Source organism: Barbatula barbatula (genome assembly GCF_947034865.1).
Source record: "Barbatula barbatula genome assembly, chromosome: 12".
Classification (NCBI taxonomy): Eukaryota; Metazoa; Chordata; class Actinopteri; order Cypriniformes; family Nemacheilidae; genus Barbatula; species Barbatula barbatula.
The window spans coordinates 1,824,594-1,847,854 of NC_136775.1; the positions used below are offsets into that span (position 1 = coordinate 1,824,594).

Sequence of the window (23,261 nt, forward strand, 5' to 3'; positions counted from 1 at the left end):
TTTCTTTCTTTCGTTCTTTCATTCTTTCGTCCTTCCTTCCTTCCTTCCTTCCTTCCTTCTTCCTTCTTTCCTTCTTTCCTTCCTTCCTTCCTTCCTTCCTTCTTCTTTCTTTCTTTCTTTCTTTCTTTCTTTTTTCTTTCTTTCTTCCCTTCTTGCTTCCTTCCTTTCTTTCTTTCTTTCTTTCTTTCTTTGTCTTACTCACTCAACTCAATCACTCAATCTCTTTCTTCGTCTCATGCTGTACTCATGTTTTTCACTGTCTCTCTCTCTGTGCACATGTTGGCTTGATCAGTTTTGCAAATGCATTGGTTAGATTCTGTTCTCAAACCTTAAGCAGTTTGAAACACTAGTGCTTACTTGTCCCATGAGCTTCTGCACTTCAGCACGATGTCAGGATCAGCTTCAGCTCTTCCAGATGGAGTGAACTGTATGAGTCCGTGTGTGTTTGCTCTGGAGAAACAGTGAGGTCAGATGTATAGCTGTGTCTCAGAGGTATGTTAAACATTTGCTGGTTCTAATTCATAAACACGTAGGAATCTTATAGAATATGACAGCAGGGATTTTCCAACCCTGATCTATGCTCACAAAGATTTTACACTGCTGGTTTTTCCAAATACTGAGCATACGAAACTCTGAAATGCACAGATACAGCAAAAGAGAAAGGCTTATATGAGAACAAAACCATTTACATTTACAGTAAAATATCGACACTTTAATAATGCAGAATTCCTTTATAAACTTTTATCTGCGTGTGTTCCTTGGTCATGCGCAACCAGCGACAGGAACTATGTGAAAAATGATTGAACAAAGAAATAACATTTATAAAGAAATAAAATGCATAGTTGTAAGCAATCCCAGCGTTCTGGCCCACAGTTAAATCTCATTGGCTCATCTGTTAAATAAAATGTGCATGATTGGCTGGGACACCTAGAAAGCTGTTGCGTTGTGTTGGTTAGTAAAGCATTTAGACACATTTATGACTCTCTTGGTTATTCCTATGATAAAATGGTGCTATTGGATTGCGTTTGTGCTGCGAGGCTGATATGCAAAACATACCAGAATAGTTTTTGAAGGACTTTGAGAGAGAAGAGTGATGCTTTATTGTTTTACAAATCCTTTACTTTGACACTTCAGGTTGTTTTTCTTTCATGGGCTTTTTTAGTGGTGTCGTTTCCTTTCTTCCAAAATATGTGCAGTGCCGATCTATACTGACTCGGACCTGCGAGGCTCCTGTGGTTTAGGATGATTTCATACGTATAAGAGACTTCATCAATCATTTCAAACACTATAGAATGTTCTATAGTTAATTATTATATCCTTACACTATTTTTGTATTGTTTATTATGGATTGATAAACCTAAGTAGCTTATTACTGTATTAATATTCACTATAGGAAGGTTTTTAGGTGTTTAGGAATTTTACTACATTTAGTAAAGTATACTATAGTATCTACCAAAGTAAATATAGTATTCTGTTGTGTATAGAGTAACTATAGAAGATTGACAAACAGTAGTAAAAACTATAGTATACTTTAATATTCACCTTGGTATGGTTCAAACACTAAATATTTAGGAATTAGACTACCTTTTACTATAGTGTACTATAGTATTTACTATAGTAAATATAGTTTACTGTTGTGTATCACATAATAGACAAATCAAACTGTAGTAAAAACTGTAGTAGGCTATACTTTAATATTCATTACTACAGTAAGGTTCAAAACAGGAAAGTATACATTTTTTTTAATACATTTGACTATAGTAAATACTATTGTAAACATAGTGTAAGATAATACTTTGTCTAGGTAAAGAGTTGACAAGCCTTGTCGATGGAACACTCAGCAGATTCGAATCCGGGGACCAAGAATGACACAGACACAGACGTGCAGTTCACTCAAAGTCAAAGTTTATTAGGGACGGGTCCAACATATATATATATATATGCATAAATGAGGAAATGAGAGTACGCACAGATCCAAAATATTTGGTTAACAGAAAGGTTCAACATACCAAATTTAGTCATTCTATCTAGGGTACAGAAATAAATGTTAGTCAGTTCCTTGTTCATAATGTCAAGGTCACCGTGTTCTTGTATCCCCATCCCCTAACTCCTAATGTCATCCATTGATGTATGCCAGGACACTTCTCACCTAGATTCTCACACATAGTATTTTTATTTTATTATTATTTCATTTACTCACAAAAGCATTTGATCTTATATTTCGTGCCTCTTTCACATTTAAAGCTACTGTATGATTTTTCAAAAATAAAGCACATAAAAGTCATACAGACATCGAGTGTGAGGAAATGAGAACAGAATTGTCCTACAGAGGCTCTAGGTGAAGAACGGCAAACTCGGGGTGTGCCCGAAAAAAGAGACGAGTAAATAAATGGGGCAGAACGGTTCTCAGTTAAAGCTTTTCTCCACCCGTAAAAACACCATTTATCTCGCCTGAAGTCCACATTTTTCTCTGAGAAAGAATACAAACTCTATTTCCCCCGCGGAGCGGTCAGCATCTCAAGCAATCGATTTCTCCTCGAGCCGTCCCGAGCGGAATGCCGCGAGTGACACTCGGGCCTGAACCCGGTCCCGGTCTGCCGGTTTACTGAACGAGCAAGTTTGTTTGTCTCGTGCGTTCGGGTGACGGGCGAGGCGGGGAGATGAATAGGCTGTTTGCGAGATCTAGGTGGGGTGCGTGTCTGCGGACTTCTCTGTAAGGAACTTCAGTAAGGCCGTAAACAGCCTCATCCAGCTGTGGTTTTGTTCCCGCCCTGTTTCCTGGTGATGTGCCAGCAGCCCGTCCCTGCTGAAGTTCACCCATAATACCTGTGATATTTCTGATATACCTGTGATATTTCTGATATACCTGTGATATTTCTGCGTTTTGATTGAAACAATTTGTGCAGATGCAAGAACATCCTGAGATGTATCTCATGCTGGAGGAGTAACGTCTTTCAAATTCGGTTACACTCCGTGAGCTGTGTTTTCCGTATATGTGGCACGTTCCTTGGGGCTTTGAGTCATTTGTGTAATTGTTTTATGATGAATTATAGGTACAGAACTCCTAGTGACACACAGGCAATGACTCAGTTGTCATTCGGTGTTACGACATCACCATCTCACAATAGATTACAATTGACGGCTTGGAGCTTAAAGTAACTGCTGTGATATTGACGTTTCATGGGGTCCAAACCTCTAGACCGCTAACCCAAGTGGATCACGTACGGTTGAATGGCACAGGAGAAAACAAGAGGAAAATGTTGATGCTCAGATGTTGCTCTTTAATTGCACATGAGATTTGATCGAGTTCTTAGTTGCGTTTCATTTGTATATCCACTTAGTAAAATAAAATTCGTTTGGAGGTGTAAAATGAATGTAGATTGTAGAGGTTAAATCATTTGTATTTGCGTAAATCTGATGAGAAATGTTTGAGTTTATATTGAGATCTCCTGAAACTCTAATGACGGAGATATTCGTGAGATCCTGAATCTTCTTCTCAGGGGAAATATTTGAGACGCAGATGAGACCTAAGCAAGTCCATTTGCTTTCCATTTAATGCCATTGATGTCTGGAAGATATTTCTTTTAGGATGTATGCACAACATTACACACTTCTGTGTAACCTCTGACGGCATGTTTGTGACCGATATTTCCTTTAGCTGACGCATGAGCAAGGATCAAATTAGTATGTTTTGTAGAGTCCCACATGTTCCTGAAATCAACAGGAATGTTTTTTTTTTGTCCGAAAGGATGTTGTCCCCCGAAAACATGTGGAACTTTGCAAAATGAGGTTTGTTATTGTGTCATGTATTTTGTTGCACTTCCTTATAGAGTAACCAGACGAGGTAGGTTGAGTTTAACACCTGTGTTTGTCGCACATTTTGGACTGAGTACATAAAGATGTTGTTTTGTACGGTACAATGTTGGCAAGGGTTCTCGGCTGAAGTCACGACATCTGTGTTGTAAGGCAAAAGTTTTGCACCCGCAGTGATGAACAATGAAAGACACGCCCTTAATTCTGCAAACGTGAGAGTCTGGCTGAGATTTATGAGGTTGACGTGAGTTTCAAGAGCACGGGATCGTTTCAACGATCGCAATGCTTGCCCTTGCAGAAGGGTTAATGTGTTCACCCCCCCATCACAAACTGCTGTGTTTTACATGCAGAGCTACATGATATACAACCTACAAACTCAAAGCCCTCCAGGCTCAGATTCTCATGTGTTGTGTTGTGTTTAGAGAGGTGCATGTATTCATTCATGCATGTATTATTCATTTATACAGTACATACATTGCATACTTTTTAAACACACTTAGTCTTTTAATGTGTTAGGATGGGTGTTGGTTTTAATAGCGTGTTGTTGGTTTGTGTTGAGTTTTGATGTTCTTGGCTTGTATTGTGTTTTATATTTATTTTTTTATTAGGGATGCACCGATATGTACATTTTGGCCGATAACGATAACTGATGATTCTTAAACATTGTAAGCTGATTACCGATATATTAGCCGATATACAGTGTTTAGATATTAATATAACAATCCTAAGTGTTGCAAAATGCAAAAAGTGGACAACTGCTTTTATATGAAAACATTCACTGCAAAAGAAACAAGGTAAACGTTAGTTCTCTTTTTCCCCCTGAAAATCATGTACAAGCCTACTTTACACTAGTTAAATATGATTTAACCTTTAAACTTTTCTGGTATATTTTTTATTCAACAAACCAATTACAGATGTTCTTCCTGAGCAACCCAGAAAAATGTTCTTAATAGCCAGAAGTCTGACTGGTCTCAAGACAGAAAGCAGACAGCAGTCTGATTCAAACAATATGCTTTTGTTACTATGATTGACACATTCATAAATACTGTATCTACTTACTGCACCTACTTCAGCAATGTTGTCAAGTGAATGATCATGACAGAAAGACAGAGCTGTACAGTATTTAACTGTGAGCAGTGTGCAGCTGAAGAAGTTTAACCAAAGGAAATTATTTTTGATTTATCGGCTATAATATATCGCCCTAAATGTTATTATCGTATGATACCGATAACATAAAAAATGACCATATATCTGCCGATATGATAACATGAAAAATGACCATTTATCTGCCCCATACCGATAACATAAAAAATGACCATATATCTGCCGATATGATAACATGAAAAATGACCATTTATCTGTCCCATACCGATAACATGAAAAATGACCATTTATCTGCCCCATACCGATAACATTAAAAATGACCATTTATCTGCCGATACCGATAACATAAAAATCACCATTTATCTGCCCATACCGATATGTCCGATGATTTATTGTGCTTCCCTATTTTGTATTTTATTTTAGATGTGTTGATTTGTGTTGTTTGTTTTATGATGTGATTTAGGTTTTGATGTGGTTTATATTGTGATGGGTTGGTTTGTGCTTTGTTTTATATTGTGATGTGTTGGTTTATGTTGTGTTTTGTATTGAATTCTATTGTGATGTTATATATTCTTGGTTTAAGGTGGGATTTAGGCTATATTGTGAGATGTTGATTTGTCGTGTGTCTTATATTGTTTGTTTGTCCCGTGTTAATATTTAATGTGCTGTTGGTTTGGATTGTCATTATGATTCTGGGGGGTGTTCCAGAAAGCGGGGTTCATTTACCGTCAGCTAAATCCTGAACTCGAGATTGATTTACCCAAACCTTGCTTACTCGTAACCTTGTATGTCGGTTCTGGAACACGTTTGAAGAGTAAGTAAATATGTTTATACTAAGATATTTAAAATAAATAGTCTTCGTGGCTATATGTTAGATTTGTTGCGATGTTTGTAACCATTATTTTACCATGTGTATGGTTTTCTACCTGTATATTCTACATGTATTTGATTACATTTGGTAATTGTGTAGGTTGTATATTGAACATCAAATTCCTTTAAAAAACAACTTTATTTGGTTTCTGAAAGCTGACTTTGCAATGTATCAGCTTTATTTTGAACGGCTGATGTAGACATATTAATGGAGACTCCATTAATTGTAGAAACTGCTACAGTTGTCATAATCTTAAAAAAACTTGTTTAACAAGTTATCTTCAGAGAGTCAGTTGTTATGATTACATACCCTGAAAGTTCTCTCCGTTTTTGGAACGTTTTGGTTAATGTTGTATTTTCTATCGTGGTGTGTTTGTTTTGTGTTATGATGTGTTGGCATGTGTTGTTTTCTTGCATTGTGATATGTTGTGTGTTAGTTTTGTGTTGTGTTTTATAATGTGATGTACTTTGTTGGTTTGTGTTTTTTATTGGGATTGTGGTGTTTTTGTATTTTGTGTTTCATTTTGTGATGGGTTGTTATGTGTTGTATTTTGTTGGCTTGTTTTGTGTTTTGCATTGTACTGAATGTGTTGCGTTATGTTTTGATGTGTTATATGTTGTTGGTTTGTGTTTTGATGCTCAGTGGCTTGTGGTCATGTTTTCTCAGCATGACGAGTCTTGTTCAGCAGTCAGCAGCAGATAAGTGGACTTGTTTTTGATGTCATGGTGGAATTCCAGCTCATCTCTTTGAGGAATACCTCAGCATTTCATCATTGCAAATGGAATTCCAGGGAATTCTGCAACAATGACAAGACAGAACTAGTTATTATTACTGCGGGGAAATATGTGAAATGTTCACAAAAAAACAGTGGGGTTTAAAAGTCTGGGGTTCAATATATTAAAACATTTGTGAACATTTTGGAACAGCTTCATTCATGCTGGATTCATATGGATCATCAAGTTTTGCACAACAGCTCAAGTGTTGCTTTGAATAAAACATACAAAATTGTACATTTACTGTATAAAGCTGATATTGCTACTCTGATAAGATGATTTGAAATTGAATAAAATAAAACAAATGTGAAATTGATCGCAGACCATTGTTAGTGGTGGTGATAGAAAAGTAAAAAGCTCTTCACATACGCAGTTATATTTAACCTATCATTAAACACACTTTACAATCTCTTCTTGTCTCAAGACATGTAAGTTTTAGTGCGTTAAAACAGTCTTCAAAACAAACTTCCAACAATATTTTTGGAAATAGTCATGATCATTATTGCACAATAAACCCTTCAGGATGAAATGAGAAGATATGAGGTGTATTTTGTGAAGATGACAGAATAACTACTGTATATATTATGTTTTACATAACGTTCTGTAATGTTTTAGCTTTAACGCTCGACATTGTGAGTTTGAGTCTACTTTAAAGTTGTTGTTTTTTGGAGAGTCTAAAACACAGATGAACTTTGCAAGGGGTTATCTGCTTCTCAAATGTTTTCGGGTCTAAACATAGCTCTATAGTTGGTGTGTTGTGGACTGTGTGGGAGGTTTTGTTACAGAATCTGTGATTATGGTGTGTGTTCAGTGAAACAGCCGAGGATGGAGATGGATGTGAGTGGGCAGGAGCATCGCATGACTCGCATAAACAGCTCCATGAAGCTTGACCCCGAGCGAAACATTGTGAAAATAGAGCCCGGACCATTTCTAAGGATTTCCGAACGGACTCTATACCGTCGTGATGATGGAGAGCTCGTGATGTTCAGGCGTCTGTCTCTGTGTGATTCAGAGGTCACCAGCAGTGTTAGGGCCTAATCAGACCCAAACAATTGTTTTGCGTACTGCTTATGTTCCCGTTTTTGCCGCCAACTGCGCCTCGCGTTTTGGCGGTTCACTTAAAGTTGAAAAAAACTGAGAGCAAAAATGCGCTTGACGTCATTCACCTTTTTTCTGTTTGTCTATCTGAATGAAAGGAGAGGCGGACCTTTCGATGTCAGTTGCTTGAAACGATGATGAAGGAGTTGTGTTGGCTGACATGGGTTAACCGAGCAAGGTCAGAGCAAGCGCCCTATGCTTGTACAGTTTCTGATAATATGAGAGTTAACAGCAACTAAAGCGCTCGGGCTATAATCCTTGACTGACAGGACAGCTGTTTCGGTGGTTACCTTAGCAACATTTAAAAAAAGGGGGGCGTACTTCTCTTTTCAAAGAGTCCACTGAAAGAGCACCGCTGTGCGCCTCACGTTTTCGACCATGAAAAGCGCATTCTGTCTGATCAGAATAACTCACTATATAACTGAAGAAACAGAATTCTGCTTGTTAATATCTAGTTTGTTTGCTAATAGCGTCTGAAATAAAACCCTTTAAGATTTGAAGCCACTAACTTGAAAAAAAACTTTGATAAATCTACTGTGCATTATTTATAGAGGCGGTCATGGCATCATCCCTGTACCTAAATAATATTGTGTGTCTGTGTTCACTGATATCAGAAGTATTAAAATATATAAGTTTATTCTTGTCTGGACAGAATTTTCCACCCATGCATCTTCAACAGTATTGTTTTAACAAATTGTTGGCTCAAATATAAACCATTTTCGAAACCAACAGTAGGGTTCATCCCTTTTTGGGTCGTTGCTGGGTTTTGGTGTGTATACTCACTTATTGTGTCTGTTTCCCTCTGTTTCTCCCAATCTTTCCCCATGGACTTCATTTCCCACACTCCCGCACCTGTGTCTCGTCAGTAATCACTGCAGCTGTCAGCCATTCCCTCATCACACGGACTTTGTATATATTCTCACTGTGTTCTCGTATCCCTTGTTGAGTCTAAAATGTAACTTATGTAAAGCTGTGCTTCTGTCAGCCGTTTGTCTACATGGTTAAACTAAATGATTACTCTGGACATCGTTCGTTCGTGGTCCGTGGCAGCACCGTTACACTTATAACCTAAAGACCGTTTCAAAGCAACAACGTAAACAAACGTTAGTGTGCATGTGTGCTTTTGTGGCCCAAATCTAGTTTCCGGTACACATCAGCAAAGAATAGTTTTTTACGAAAGAAATAAGTAAATTACATAAGATAGCAAGTTAAAAGTATGTCTAGCCAGTATTATTTGGAGTTACCAGTAGAAGAACCGTTACCGCCAAACTTAAATGCGATAAAGTTACACAACTCATTCAACAAATTGTTTATTTAGTAAAATTAATGTTCAGTAAAAGTCAGGGAACTGTTTATATCACACAATCTGTCCGATATACAATCAAAATATGATTATAATTCATTTAAATTAAATAGAATATACATTTATAAATGATTAGACACTAGCCAAACCGATGAACTAACACAGAACGGAGGTTCACTTCAAGCCAGGTGTGTGGTTTCAATGAAACTGTCTATAGATAAAAAATTTACATTACCTCTTTGGTCACTCGCTCTTCTCTTTTTTTTTCGCAAAGCGTTAGCAAAGAGTATAGATAACAAGAGGCGAAACTCAGAACGTTCCATTGCAACACCAATGCCCTGCGCTTCCGCCATTTTGGGGTGAATGGCAACTCTGCTTTTTGCGATGGCAATATCAACTGCTTTGTCAGAAAAATGCAAACATAAAGGTTGAAATTCAACCTGAATGATGACAATACACGACGACAAAATCCTTTGCTCGCTAGAAACTGTCAGTTATCAAGCAGTTTCATTCCAAAATGGCGGCCGCACTGTTTCCCAAAAAGCAGACGACTTTTGTCTCTTGGATGGCAATCTATACTCTTGGCATTAGTGTTTAACAGACACCGTTTTCTTTTAAAAACACATTTAAACTTTTAATATCTATGACATAAAAGTGTAAGTGCACATGCAAATAAAAGTAAAACGTGTGGTTTTGAAAACAAATGCGATCGCATGTTTAACAAGCATGTTTACCACAAACATATTTACATGGGATTCAAGGAAAGATGTAAAAATACACACTTTTCACATACGATCGCGTGTTTCATGCACATGCGGACAACAACGATTAAGCATAATGGGACTAAGACTGTGCATGTAAAGGCGCTCAATTTCTCTACATTTTTCAAATCCAGTCTTAAGTCTATTCAAAGAAAGAAGAACACCCCTTTTCACATTTTCATGTGATTTGAGGTTTATAACAAACAGTTCATTCCAACTTTCCGTATATGCTCCGAGTTACACATCCAAGTTTAATAATTGGGATTTAGGATGTTGCAAAACTAGCTTTGCCTTTAATAACAGCAATTATGATCTGGCCGAAGCTGTCCCATTTATTCTTTACGATTCCTATCTGTAAACTTGCCTCAATTTGAATTCTTTTAAAATGATGGTGTGGATTTTGGCAAGCCATAGTTTTACATCAGCTTGTCCAGCGCCGGTCAACAGACTGGGCCTATATGAGCGCGACTCGTATCGCAGCCATGCAGACAGCCATTCGGTGTGTGATGAAAAGGTTTGCCGCAGCAGCCAGGTTGTGTCCTGAGCTCTATTCAGAGTATTGCTTTGTGTCCCAGTGTGTGTGTGGGCACAAGATGTAATGACCATTTACCCATCATCCTTTGCTCTCCATTCGTTGTGAAGTATTCTTCGTAGGTCAAGAGAGCGTGATGTTTATTTAGTTATTTTGAGTGCCGCCAGACCCTGTTAACTGTCACAACAATGTGGAATGACAACTCGAGTACTCAAGTATTACATTAATTCCTTTTTAATTGTTGTTTTTTGTTTTAGTCTCTCAAACACGAGTGCATCCTGTGTGTTTGCTCTTTTGTTTCAATCTTTGTTTTTTGATCAATTTTGAATGGAACGCTGTCCCTCTCTGACCTCCAACATTTGACAAAAAGGTTCTCACATACTTGGCATAAGAAACTAAAACAGCAATAAGAAACGGCCCCAAGGAAAACATGATGTCTAGGCACCTCCCTACACATTGTTCTGCTAATGTTCCTCAGCGAGAGTCAGGATTTATATTTATACATCTCATTTCATTTCACTTCTCCTTCACCAGAGCCCTCTCGCAGTGCCATAACTCATCATAACTCCTGCTGTAAGTCAGATAAGCAGTTCAATATTTAATATGTATCCCACAGATAGGCTTGGGTTTGATCTGGGTCTCACGGGTGGATGATTCACAAGCCCACCGTAGCTTTAACCGTGAACCGGCTCGCGGTGGGCTTACGTTACACGTGTTTATCAACACGCTGTTCATCATCTCAGCCCGTGCTGGCCTCCTCGATCGGAATTGCAAATCTGGCCAGTTAAAATCAATAGACGCGAAGCTCGTGATTCACGCGTGTGGGCGTGTAATTGGACAAAACATAAGGGCTGCTATTGCTTTTGACAGGTCATTTATCCCACTTTGTTTAATGGTAATTGTGGCTGGCAATGGCGTGGCTTCAGAACGTGTCTGTTTTCTCTCTCGACATGTTTCTGCTTTAAATGTTTGATACCCAAGTATTTACTTGTATATGGATACAGGGCGATAGCTACAGTCATAAAAGCATAATCAAAACAAAGATGTTTCATTTGTCGTGATGTGGAATCGCTGGCTTGCAGATATTCTAAGTGCAGTGTTTAATAATGACATTTTAATGCAAAATGGGAATTCTTTGACATATTTAGGATGGCATATTAAAATAATTGGTTTGGAATGTTTGGAAGAAGAATCTTATGAATCTTGCTGACTTTATTTTTCAAGATATTTTTTAAACGCAGTCCACCAACAGAGGAGATTCCGTGACAAGATAAATACTGACATCGTTTTGACTGATGATGCACATTATTCTCTCAATGTAAAGAAATAAACAAGTCAAAACACATCAAAACAAATGAACATTTTGCTTGTGTTGGTATGTTGTTTTAGATAATGTCATAAAGAGCGATATGGATACAGATAGGGCTGCAAAACGATTCATCGTGCCTTTCATTTTGCAGAATATATTTTTTTGTTTACATTATGTATGTTGGTGTACTGTGTATAATACACACACATGCATGCACATATTTTTGAAAAATGTATATAAAAATATGTATTATATATAAATATTTATTATATATATGCATATATATACTTGCTAATTGCACTTCTGGTTAGACCTAAATTACATTTCGTTACACTGTACTTGTATATGTGTAATGACAATAAAGTTGAATCTAATCTAATCTAATATATATATTTTTAAAACTTTACATGCATGCGTGTGTATTTCTATGTACAGAATTATTATACACAGTACACCAACATATGTTATAACTAAAAATGTATGTAAAGAAATTTCTTTAAACAATTAGTGGTGATGCAGCCCCAGACCCAGAGAGAGATGCGTTTAAGAAATTTGTGAGATTTCTGAGTCTTTTTCTCAATAGTAATATCTGAGATGCAGATGAGACTTTCATTTTATCTTATTGATTCTTAGGAAAAGTATTAGTGATATTAAAGATAATGATATCTAGAAATGGTAATGATATGATACTCATTAAATGCCTCTTCTGCCGTGGTGTAAATGTCCGCTTCACCCATCATGATGTTAGACTCTCGAGTGAGATGTTGTCACCGTACAAGAGCAGAACTGTGAGACAACGCCTCGTCTCCGGCTGACAGAGCTGAAAATCTGTGATAAACGCTGCTTTCGGATGAACCAGACGTGACGGTCTGATGAATAGAAGATGCTGTCTGCACCGCGGGATCTTTACAGACTGGCATGTTTGCTTTGCGTTAAGATGCCGTGTGTCAGAAAACCTCACAGGTCTGTCTGTCAGCAGTCAGCTGTTCGAAGAGAGGTCAGAAATATTCAGACATTAGCGAGAGGAATTTAATGATTACGCTTCTTAAAAGAGATTTAAGATGATAAAATGTTTTCTCATGCCTCGGATATGAATATTAATGCAAAGATGACTGTTTGCCATAATGCATGTCGATCCCCATGAAACGTGTGAACAGATTTAAGGATAAGCCATACAGAATGTGGATAAATGTTTAAAGAATCCGTTTTTGAGGTTCAGCTCTGCCCGACCGAAAGCCAGAAGAGTTTCAGAAGTGTTTACTTCAGAACTTTAGGGACATGCTGTGTGCATTTATTGTGTCAGCAGTCTGAATTCATTTTAGGGAACAGCCGTGTTTTTCACATAGACTTTTCTGAAAATAGGAGTTTTTGATGCATTGAATCTGAGTTTGGAAAAAGATGTGGGTGAAAAAATAACCTAAATGTCTATAAAAAGTCTCAGGGCCTTTTAACACCTGGGGCCTGTACCATGAATGTAGCTGAACAAACTCAGGGTAGTTTTGGGTTGACAAAACCAAACCAACGTGATCAAGCTTTGTTGGTACCATGAAGCAGCTCGTGGAGTTTCTTTGTCAACTCAAGCTTTGATCCCGAAGCTAAGATTAGTCAGCATGGCTAAACCAATATGAACACAAACATGAATTTCAGCCATGGACTGATATGTTTCTGCTGTCTACGCAAGAGAGAAGTGTTTCAGAAACACTGCTGATTGCGTTAATGCGCAAGTTAAAAGACTATATAGTACACACATTTACTGTAGTGCTGTAGGGCAAACAGGATCCGCGGGGTCCTCGGTGGAACTACAAGGGGTCCGTGTCCTTGCGGGCAACTTTTTTTATGTAAGGCATGGGTACAGAAATATTACAACAAATGTTCATTGAAGCTCCCGCATATATCAATTTTAACCTGCGCGCGGACAAAAAACATCCATTCAGACAGCAGAAGCAAGAAAGTTAACCTTACATCTGCTTCATCATTTCCCTTCAGAGTACACATGAGAGGAGTTGCGTGCAAATAAAGTTCATTCTCATATATTTCTGAACTTCTGTAATTTGTTAAAGCTGCAAACAGCTAATTTCACAGGCAAATGACACGCACCGCTTCTGCATTGTAAACTCTGACATCTTACGTGTTTAAAATCAATAAATGCACCGTGTACTGATGGTTCATGTCAAACAAGTTGCCCAAAAAATAACGCGGACTGGTGCATGTTGGTCTCCTTTTAGTCTGATATGATGCTCTGCAGGAAAAAAACTAGTTTATTTTTTTGCAGAAAAACAACGGAGCTCAGAATTATAAATAGCGGTGTGTTCTGCAAAACAGAGAAGCGGAAGAAAATATAAGAATAACACTTAATAAAACGGCCTGCTTTTACAACAGAATGCATAAGCCTTTACCTTTAATAGACTAGTCTTTGCGCCATTAACCAGGGTCAGTCATTTCATTGAAGCCTTAATGAAAACTACGGTTCAGGACAAAGAAAAATGTCCTAATACAGTGAAACTGAAAGTGTTTCTAGATGTTCTGCACCACAGACAAGAATGTAAAAAATGCAATGCAAATACATGTGATACAACCAAAGTGGAATATAAGTAAGTAAATTGAATTTCATGTGAGTATAAGGGATTTTAAATCAGATTTTACCTATATAGTAAACAATATTTGATTTTATATTTGTAATATATATTTGTATATTAATATTTTAATTTTATTAAACAGTATAAAAAATAACTAGCCATTCTAACACGCACTGTGAGTCAGTTACGTCACCAATATGTTTCTTTGCTCACAGCTGATTGGTCAAACTTCAGTCTGAGATCTCGAATCCAGAACATAATCTGCCCCGGAGCAGGTTAGCCGTGCAGCGTAAGACACCATGGCGACGAACACCGAATAAAGCCGAGCTACTCTCATGGTACCTAAAACCCAGGGTTGCCACAAACTAAACTGAAACATAGCTGGCTAACCACCTAAACCAGCTTCATGGTACAGCCCTGGTCATTTCAGAGGCAAATAAACAACAACAACAAAAAACATTAGGTTACAGAGCAGACATGAAACACAGACACTCATGCTTTTAATGGCTGTTTACATGTCGTGTTTGAAGATCGTAGACACGGTTTAGGGCGAGAGCACGGAAATCTTGGCATCCTAGAGAAAGCGGCTCGTGGTTGTTTGCGATCTGCGTTTTACACGCATTTCTTTTTATTTATTATCATTAGATGCGACTGCATTTGCAGAACCATATAGCGCAGAATAACAGTGCCTGCCAATTCAGTTTAGTGAAAGATCAGATTTATATCCGTTTAGCTGAGACGCATTTATGTTACCAAATGTGTTTTAACAAATCGGATAGATGTCTCATCGGAGAAAATGCATTCGGTGGCCAGGTGTATAAAGGCCCTTATATACTGTATATAAGATTGTTTAGGGTAACGTGTATCCATCAAACGTCAGCATTTTCATTAACCATTTTATGTTATTGATCCATAACTGCATTTTATTCATTTAAGAGGTTTATTTAAAATGGCAAAAAACAGACTTTATTTATTTTTTCTTAACTCAAACTGGACTTGAAACCAGTGTGACACCCGATGGTTAATAGTTCAGAGTTTAAGTTCCTCTGCCTGAAACTTCTTTTTGGAGTAGACACCTAAAAAATCCGTAGATAAATAATGTCCGGCATGTATTTTTCACTAGCGTTGCTGATGTCTTTTGTACGTGTCGGTAAGAAACAGAGTTGACTTAACCCAGCCTGTCATGATTTTGTATAAATTGTTGTCTCTTCTCTTCTCACTCCTTGTTTTATGTGTTCTTTTCTAAATCCTCCAGTTTCCCATCAGCCCCTCTTTACATTATTTAAGTGATTACAAAGTACATTCTTTAAACCAAATGTTCCTTCACTGCTCTTTGTTAGGCTCTGTGATTTTATAAGAACCTTGCGTATCCACAGGACCTTTCTGTTTCGCAAAAGACTGTAAGAAAGAGATGGTTCTTTAAACAACAAAGTTTTTTAATGTCACTGCTGTAAAGAACCCTTTTTATCGCCTTTATTTTTTATCTTGAATTTAGTTGAATGTAAATGTATGTGTTTCATTAAAACCTCACTAAATATGGTAAGATTTTTTCTTGGGTGGGGGGAAAGAACAATGATGAATAGGATTTTTTGTCGATTCAGTTTTTGAGCTGTTTATGCCGCAATCACAATGTACATTTTCAGATACGGTGTCCACTGTCCAGCATTTTCTATGCTCAATTCAAAGACCTTTACACACCAATATGACAAAGACGGGTGCGAAATTGAAATCAGACCGGAACTTATAGAATAGAGAGAAGTGCATTTAATCTGCTTTTCACTTGTTGGCCTTGAAATTGATTGAGAAGTTCATCTGAAGCCGGTGCAAAATGCTTGTGAATCAAAAATGGCTTTCTGTTTGTTTAACAAAGTCGGCTTGCCTGACATCTGTGTAGAGCTGTTTAAAACTGTTTAAGCCAGAGAGACCAGACACACCGTATATCAGTCTGAAAGAAGAGAAAATAATCTGATCAATGGACACATGTGTGCGGCGAACAATAACAGTGAACAATAACACTTAAATGAGCTGTGTCGATGTTAAAACAAATGTGAATGTTCCTCAAAATGTGTTTATGTTTTCATTTACAAAAGAAAGAAGCTTTATTATGAGTTTGAAAAGACTTGAAAGTGATTTTTAATTGCGGGTAGTTTCTGCGAAACTACACAATCTGTGCTCTCAGCTCTTCCCCGTTAAGTTGATTTGGAGAGTGTTTGAGTGAAGATTTAACATCTTCCAGACGCCTCTCTCGCCCTTGAGGGCATCCGAGGGGTAACAGGGTTGACATTCCGTGTACGGCTGTTTGGGTAATAAAGTCGGCTTTCTGTTTTGTGTTTCCCTCAGATGGACCCTCTTCAGAAGGCTATTTTGCATCACACGTTTGGTATTCCTTCTTCTACTAAAAGGAAATGTGTGTCGTGCAGCGTGTGCCAGCTGAGGTTTAACTCACAGGTGAGAGAGCTGGAGATACCTATATACAGTACACACCTGATGCTACAGACACGCACTCAACTGACTTAACTTGAGAAAAAACTTGGGTTTGGAAACAGACTTTTCTTTACAAACAGGCTTTAACTTTGAAATTGACTTGAGTTTAGAAACTGGCTTAAGAAACTCACCTTTCTTTAGAAATGTCGTGTTTTTAGAAACAGACTTCAGGAACAAACTGACCTTTGTATAGAAACATACTTTTCTCAAGAAACTAACTTTAAAAATGTACTTTACTTTAGAATCTAGTTTTATGGTGTGTTCACATTTTTCACATTCTTGGTTATTTTCCGGACCATTACATTTACATTTAGGCATTTGGCAGATGCTTTTATCCAAATCGACTTACATTGCATTATCCTATACATTGTACATAGGTATCTGCAATCCCCATTAAATAAAAAAATATGAAGGCATTTTAGCAAGTATAACTCGCAAGACTTCATGAAGTGTTTAAAGCAGTCAAAACAGTTCCAGGAATTTCTCCATTACACGTACAATTTTTACATAAATATTATGTATTTATTTCTATTCTTACAATGCACAATTATAGAGACAGTTCAATGTTGTCATTAGGCATTTAACATTGTACTGTCGTTGCCGTGACCCTACCTGCAATGCTGTAGGCTTTACATCATCATCCACAGAGAGCATCACTGTCCTTTTGGTCAATCGAAGTCAACCTCAATGGCTGTTTAATTTTCTAATCCTCATCCATCCCTTGTCATTCTCGGATCAGCAGAACTGCCCAAGTGAATCGTTTGACCAGAGCTATTAAATCCAAATAGGATTATTTAAAAGCAACATTTCCCATATCCTCTCTATTAGAATATTCATTTACTCCGTCACTGTCTGATATCAAGCTGTAATATCTGTGTGATTGAGGCCTATCTAACAATAACCACAGCTCATCTCCGGCATCAGTCACAGAACGGCGGGCCGGAACAGCTGCTGACCAATCGCATTTTCTGCAGCTGCCCAGCAGCCAATCACAGACGGGGCCTGCGAGAGATTAGGCATTCATGGCACGGCTCACGGTCAGTGAAACTCGTTATTACTGGCCGCCCGAGCTCCAAGGAATCATTGGAGTTTCTTGACGCTGGCCATTTTTTGTAATTCAATGACTTGTGGAGAGTTACACGGACGTGGCGACTTTTAGAAAGGACGTTGGGTTTTCATGGTGCTGAGGGTCAATTTGAATGCGAGACGCTTGGTTATGCATTCTTCCCGGCGTATGAATTATAAATACAGTATATAATGGCAAGCGGGAGAGAAACCTTGTTAGTTCCCGGAGTGCTTTTCTCATCGCCTGCCAAACGCAGTGACCTGGTCTCTAATTGGCTCCTCGGTTGATTGATTGATAGCGTCATTTAACTGAGTCCCATCTCAGTTAAAGGCTCACTGAACAAAGCCCACTTTCTCCCGCTCGGGCGTCAGCTCTCACCCGTCACAGAGACGGCTTTTCCATGTCATGCCTGTAATGAATGTTGGATTTCGGCATAGATTACACGTGACATTTATCTATGTCACTGCCTTCTCCCCTGCAATTGGACGATGGGATGATACCTGGAAGCTGTCGGGCAACAGCTCATTAATCTCGGTGTTAAAGCCATTTTCATAACAATATCCCGCTCAAATGATGTGTTACTTGCAAAAGCTGGCGATTTAAATCTATATGAATGTAATCCGTGTCCTGTTCTGATGTTTGTATAATATATCAAAGGAGTTAAGGTGGCGTGGACTTTTATTGCTTTGCGTAAAGACCCTGTTTTTACAAAATAACTGGTATTGTAAAGAGATGAAAGGTTAAAAAGTGAATATAAAGCCTGCGGCAGGCATCAAGTGTGAGGGAGAATGGCTTGGTGAGGATAAGACATGGTATAAAGTTGGTTAGACTCACAGCTGAAAGAGAACAGGGCAATTCCGACATTTCGTGTTATGGACGTGACATAAAAATGCTCAGAGAATTAATTTGTTACGAATATATTGAACCATTTGTTGTATTTTTGTTATGGATGTGACAATCCTGAAAATGGCTCTTACCTGACTATGGAAAATCATGCACAAAAAATAAATAGAGATCTCACATGGGTATTTGAACCACCAAATGTTAATATCTGTGCTGTTGCCATAGTAAAAACCTTATTTTTCATGGTAAGGTTGACATTTTCACGGAATCGCCCAACATTGTTTCAACTTTTTTTCAAGTTTTTTATAATGTTAACATAACGTTTTATGTTTACATTGTGCTCAACATTATAAAAACATTAAGCGAAACGTTTGTATAATAATGTTATCTTTAGATTGTGATGGGAATGTTTGCAAAACATTTTTGGTTGATCTGTGGTTTTGTGATGTCTAGCATTTGCCTCACTGTGGCAATGGCTGTCTGATTTATTCACAGAAGTGTTTGGTTGTCTCTTGATCGTGTCCTCACAAAGTCAAATAGACATCCGCGAGTTGGCTTCGAGGTAAACAAGAGCGAATGAAGAGGTTGTGTATGGCCCGGTCCAGGAGAGTCATAATAAATCTGGTGTGAAGGTGATATCTCATGACACTTCCAGCATTGTGCCTGTGCTTATTAAAAGATTTGTTACTGATGTTTTATGTATGGTGCTGCGTCAGAGGGATAATGGCCTCGTGTACCAAAGGCCTGGAGAGAAGACTTACTTTCCTTACTTTCTGTCAAACATTTTACTCGGCTGGTGAGGACGTGTTCCAAAACTGCCATGCTGTCTACCTCCCACACATACACAACAGACAGGCAGCAAAAATCTAATCTCCAATTGCAAATCCACAGTTTTGCGTCTTCTCTCTCGGCCCTGACAGCTAGGTATTATGTGTCAGCATCACTTGTGTCGTCCTGAGGCTCTCATCATTACTATAGTAACCCACGAATACTGATTACTATATTGAACACAGGATGTTATGTACTCTGTCTGAAAAAGATTTTAATCACAAAATAAGTGTGCACTCAAATAAGCAGAAATAGCAAACATATATAATGTCTCAAAGGTTCAATTGGTAATTTCTTAAGTAGGTTAATTGACACTTTCAGTATCGAATGAATACTAAATATGGACATTTTCTGTCTTCATTTAAACCACAACCCCAGCATTTTTTTCTATACTCACACTTCCAACGTCTTATAGCCATTTTGAGATGTAAACAGATGTAAGATGCCGGGTGTCGTTCGATACGTTTGCATACAAACGTTTTAATGAACCATGATTTGCCAAATAGTTTTATACTAAAGTTTGTAAATGCACAATAATCACATACTGGACGTTTGGTTGCCTTATTCTAACTGTATATCCTGCACTTGCTAACTGCACTTCTGGTTAGACCTAAACTACGTTTCGTTACACTGTACTTGTATATGTGTAATGACAATAAAGTTGAATCTAATCTAATCTAATCTTATTAACATTAGGAAAAGAATAAAAAAATATTATATCTACATATTAAATTTGTTTTTCATTAAGACGACATCGGCGAGGTTCTTTTTTTGCGCGTCAGTGTTTATGCGCTTCATTGTTGCATTGCCGAATGCCTTTCAAATGTGCAAAAAAAGTTAATAATGTACGTGTTTATTTTAGAAAATGAAACTTTTTTAAACCAATCTGTCATATTGTTTTGACTAAAAACAAATATAAAAATAAGTAAATTGATACATTGGATTTTTTCTATAAATCTACACAGATAAACTATTGTAATTCTTAACAAGAAACTGATATTTTCCTCACGTGAAATAGCGGTGTGAAATGATAGGTGTTGCTGTCTATGTAGGTGGTCTGCTCACTTTTAAAACAGAGCCAAAGACTCTGAATGGAAAGGTAAAGCACGGCATTCGTGGTCCAGGCTTCGTCTGTTATAGCCGGGCGGCTGCATTGAACATGGTCTTGTGCAGATCTGAAAGGCTTCTTGTCATTTGTACCCTCACAGATGGGCGCTGTTCAGGGACAGAATGTGATGGTGCCACATTGCAGTCGTGGTTCCAGCAGATTGTACATAGCTCTTTTAACTCGCTCTCTGATTCTGCTAACACCTGGTTCCGGCTGGCCCTCGGCACGGGTTGGCCCTCTCTGTGTTCCCTAGAGTCAGGCACTGGCCCACTACAAAGGCACCAAACACGCCAAGAAGCTCAAATCCTTGGATGCCCCAAAATGCCTCAAACAGAAGAGCCTGCCGGCCACCAGGGAAAATACCAACAGGGAGCCGCCTAGAGGACTTTCACCCGCCACGGCTGCCAACAACGATGACAAAAGAGGTAAGAGATTGATCTCATGTGTGTTGTTTGTCACTATACTTTACTTTTATTTAATATACCCTGAATAGCATGAGCCCTTTTTTTCAATGATCTGAACGATCTTTTTTAGGGGGCGAGCCCCTTGCTTTTTTTTCAGAGATTGTGCAAATCTTTCTCGTTTTATTGCCGGCAACCAAGGATGAATTTAAGCGAATATCCCGGCAGTGTCAGTGCTGTTGACCTCTGCTTTCTATTTCTGTCATAAACTTCTCCGTCTGACTGGAGCCAGAAGATACGCCTGAAAGATCATATGTATTATAGACACAAATCTTGCAGTCATTTTGCAGATATTACACCAATACCTCCATGATTGTGCCAATGGAAAACGGCATGATGCACATTAAGAGTTCTGGTTTTCATCGACCTTTACTGATGTTGATGGTCGTCTGTTTAATAAATGAAGAATGAATAACTTTAGTCCAGCGGGCAGCCTTTCACTTCATGAGTATTTTAGATTATTTTGGTGGGTTATTCTTTATTAGCGATCCCTGTGTTGGATACATTCTCTGGATACATTTAGGATTCATAGTCGTACAAAAGCACAACACATCTGGAACCTGATGTGGAACCAATAATCGACAGAGCTTTTTCAATATCAAAACAACTTTAGAGTAAAGTTAAGGGAATCGCATTGTTCATAGCTTAGGATATAACATTGCAGCCTTTGGTTACATTCTGTCTTCTGGACGTGGTTGAGATTAAAAGGAGAGTAAAAAGAAACCTTTGCTTAGGTCTCATGAGCGTCTCAGATATTTCTCTTGAGAAAAGGAGTCAGAAATCTGACAAATGTCTCCATCATTAGAGTTTGTGAAGAGATGTCGACAATGTGTCAGACTTATTTAAAGGGACAGTTTACCCAAAAATGACACTTATGTCATCATTTACTCACCCTCAGATTGGTCCAAACCTGTATATATATTGGGAAGAATGGCAGCCATGCTTTAAAGGATTTTAATGCATGATGTGGATCCCAAGAACCACCAAATGCCAAGTGTATTAAAATCCTTTAATACATGGCTAGCTGTGGATTATCCCTTACGTAAAAGACACTTGAAAACTCAGATCCCTTGAGCAATAAAAGAGCGACGTCTGAGAAATAACATTTGGCTTTGGGTTGAAAAGAATCAGTAGTTTTTCAGGAGGTTTTATCATAATTTTTTGCTCTCTTTTGTGTTTGTGTTGTATTTGTATGATTTTCTCTCTTCTGTAAAACACAAATTGCCTTTTTGTACATAATGAAGCCGGCAAACTTCAAACAAATAATTGTGTAAAAAAGAGCATCTCAGGATATTTCTTAGCTGTTTATGAAAGAAGAGTCATAGAGGATCAAAAATTAATGAGGTCCAGTAAATAATGACAGAATTGTTATTTTTAGGTGATTTGTTCCATAAAGACACAAGCGTAGCCTGAAGTCAACGCAAGCCTTTAATGTCTTAAAGCCCATCCCTTTGTGAGCTAGAGGAAAATGCTATTTGTGTAGTCTCGTAGACATGACAACAAATAGGTAAACACGAAAAGACGAGCTAACGTCAGCACTTTGTTTTTTCTGTACAATGTGCGTACCCACAACAACACCGTTCTGTTAACATTTCTTTTTTCCTGGTCAGCTCTTGTCTCTGGAACCCACCTCCGCCGTTATCGGAAAACTAATCGAGCCGGTATTGTTTGCATTAATAAGGCGTGTGAAAACACAAGGGCACGGTGACCCCGTAGAGTACGTGAGCGCGGGCCAAAACCGCACGATAAATCATAGCACATCGTACTGAGCGAAGCACACCAGCCGGTCGTAACAGCGTTTGCGGTGTGCCGGGCGTTTGTTTGTCAAAACGCAGTCCGCTAATGAATATTAATGTGTGGAGATGTCAGCGAGATGAATTGTGGGGGCGGTTGAAAGCTGCATTATCTGGAGTTTATTTTCCGTGTGTAATGAAAAGCAGAGACTCGGGGGCTAATAAGGAGTTCTGGATAGTGGAAAGCTCTGGGGTGATAGCGTGCTGGAGAGGCTATTTAATGTGTTTTATTCAATGTTTGTTGCTTTTCGATGTTATTAAATAACAGTCGTTTGTCAGGGCTGGAGGTGAATCAAGTGTGGGAAGAGAGGTGTGTCGGTGTGTCCGCAATCTTGAGCTGGAAGGTTTTGAGGTGTTTTTGGTCAGATTTCTATTTTGGTCTTTTTTTATAAACCGTCCTAAATCCGATACACAGAGCATTTGAGAAATGTCAAACACACATGTTTGGCTAATACAGAAATAAAAAATAAATCAATTTGCAATATCATTGTAAATGGTTTAGTGAATTCTGTTGTGTGATATTCTACAGGATTGTGTG

At 38.2% G+C, this 23,261-nt stretch overlaps 1 protein-coding gene across 3 annotated transcripts in view; it reads left to right on the forward strand.

Moving 5' to 3' along the window:
• znf385d (zinc finger protein 385D) overlaps positions 1-23,261 on the forward strand; it is a gene marked incomplete at its 5' end in the record, with an annotated part of 44,075 nt that overhangs the window by 7,360 nt on the left and 13,454 nt on the right. For all 3 annotated transcript variants that reach the window (XM_079468917.1, XM_079468918.1, XM_079468919.1), the window contains 2 exons: positions 16,481-16,588; positions 20,723-20,894. In XM_079468917.1, coding sequence (XP_079325043.1) covers positions 16,481-16,588; positions 20,723-20,894 — 280 coding nt within the window. The remainder of the gene's footprint in view (positions 1-16,480; positions 16,589-20,722; positions 20,895-23,261) is intronic.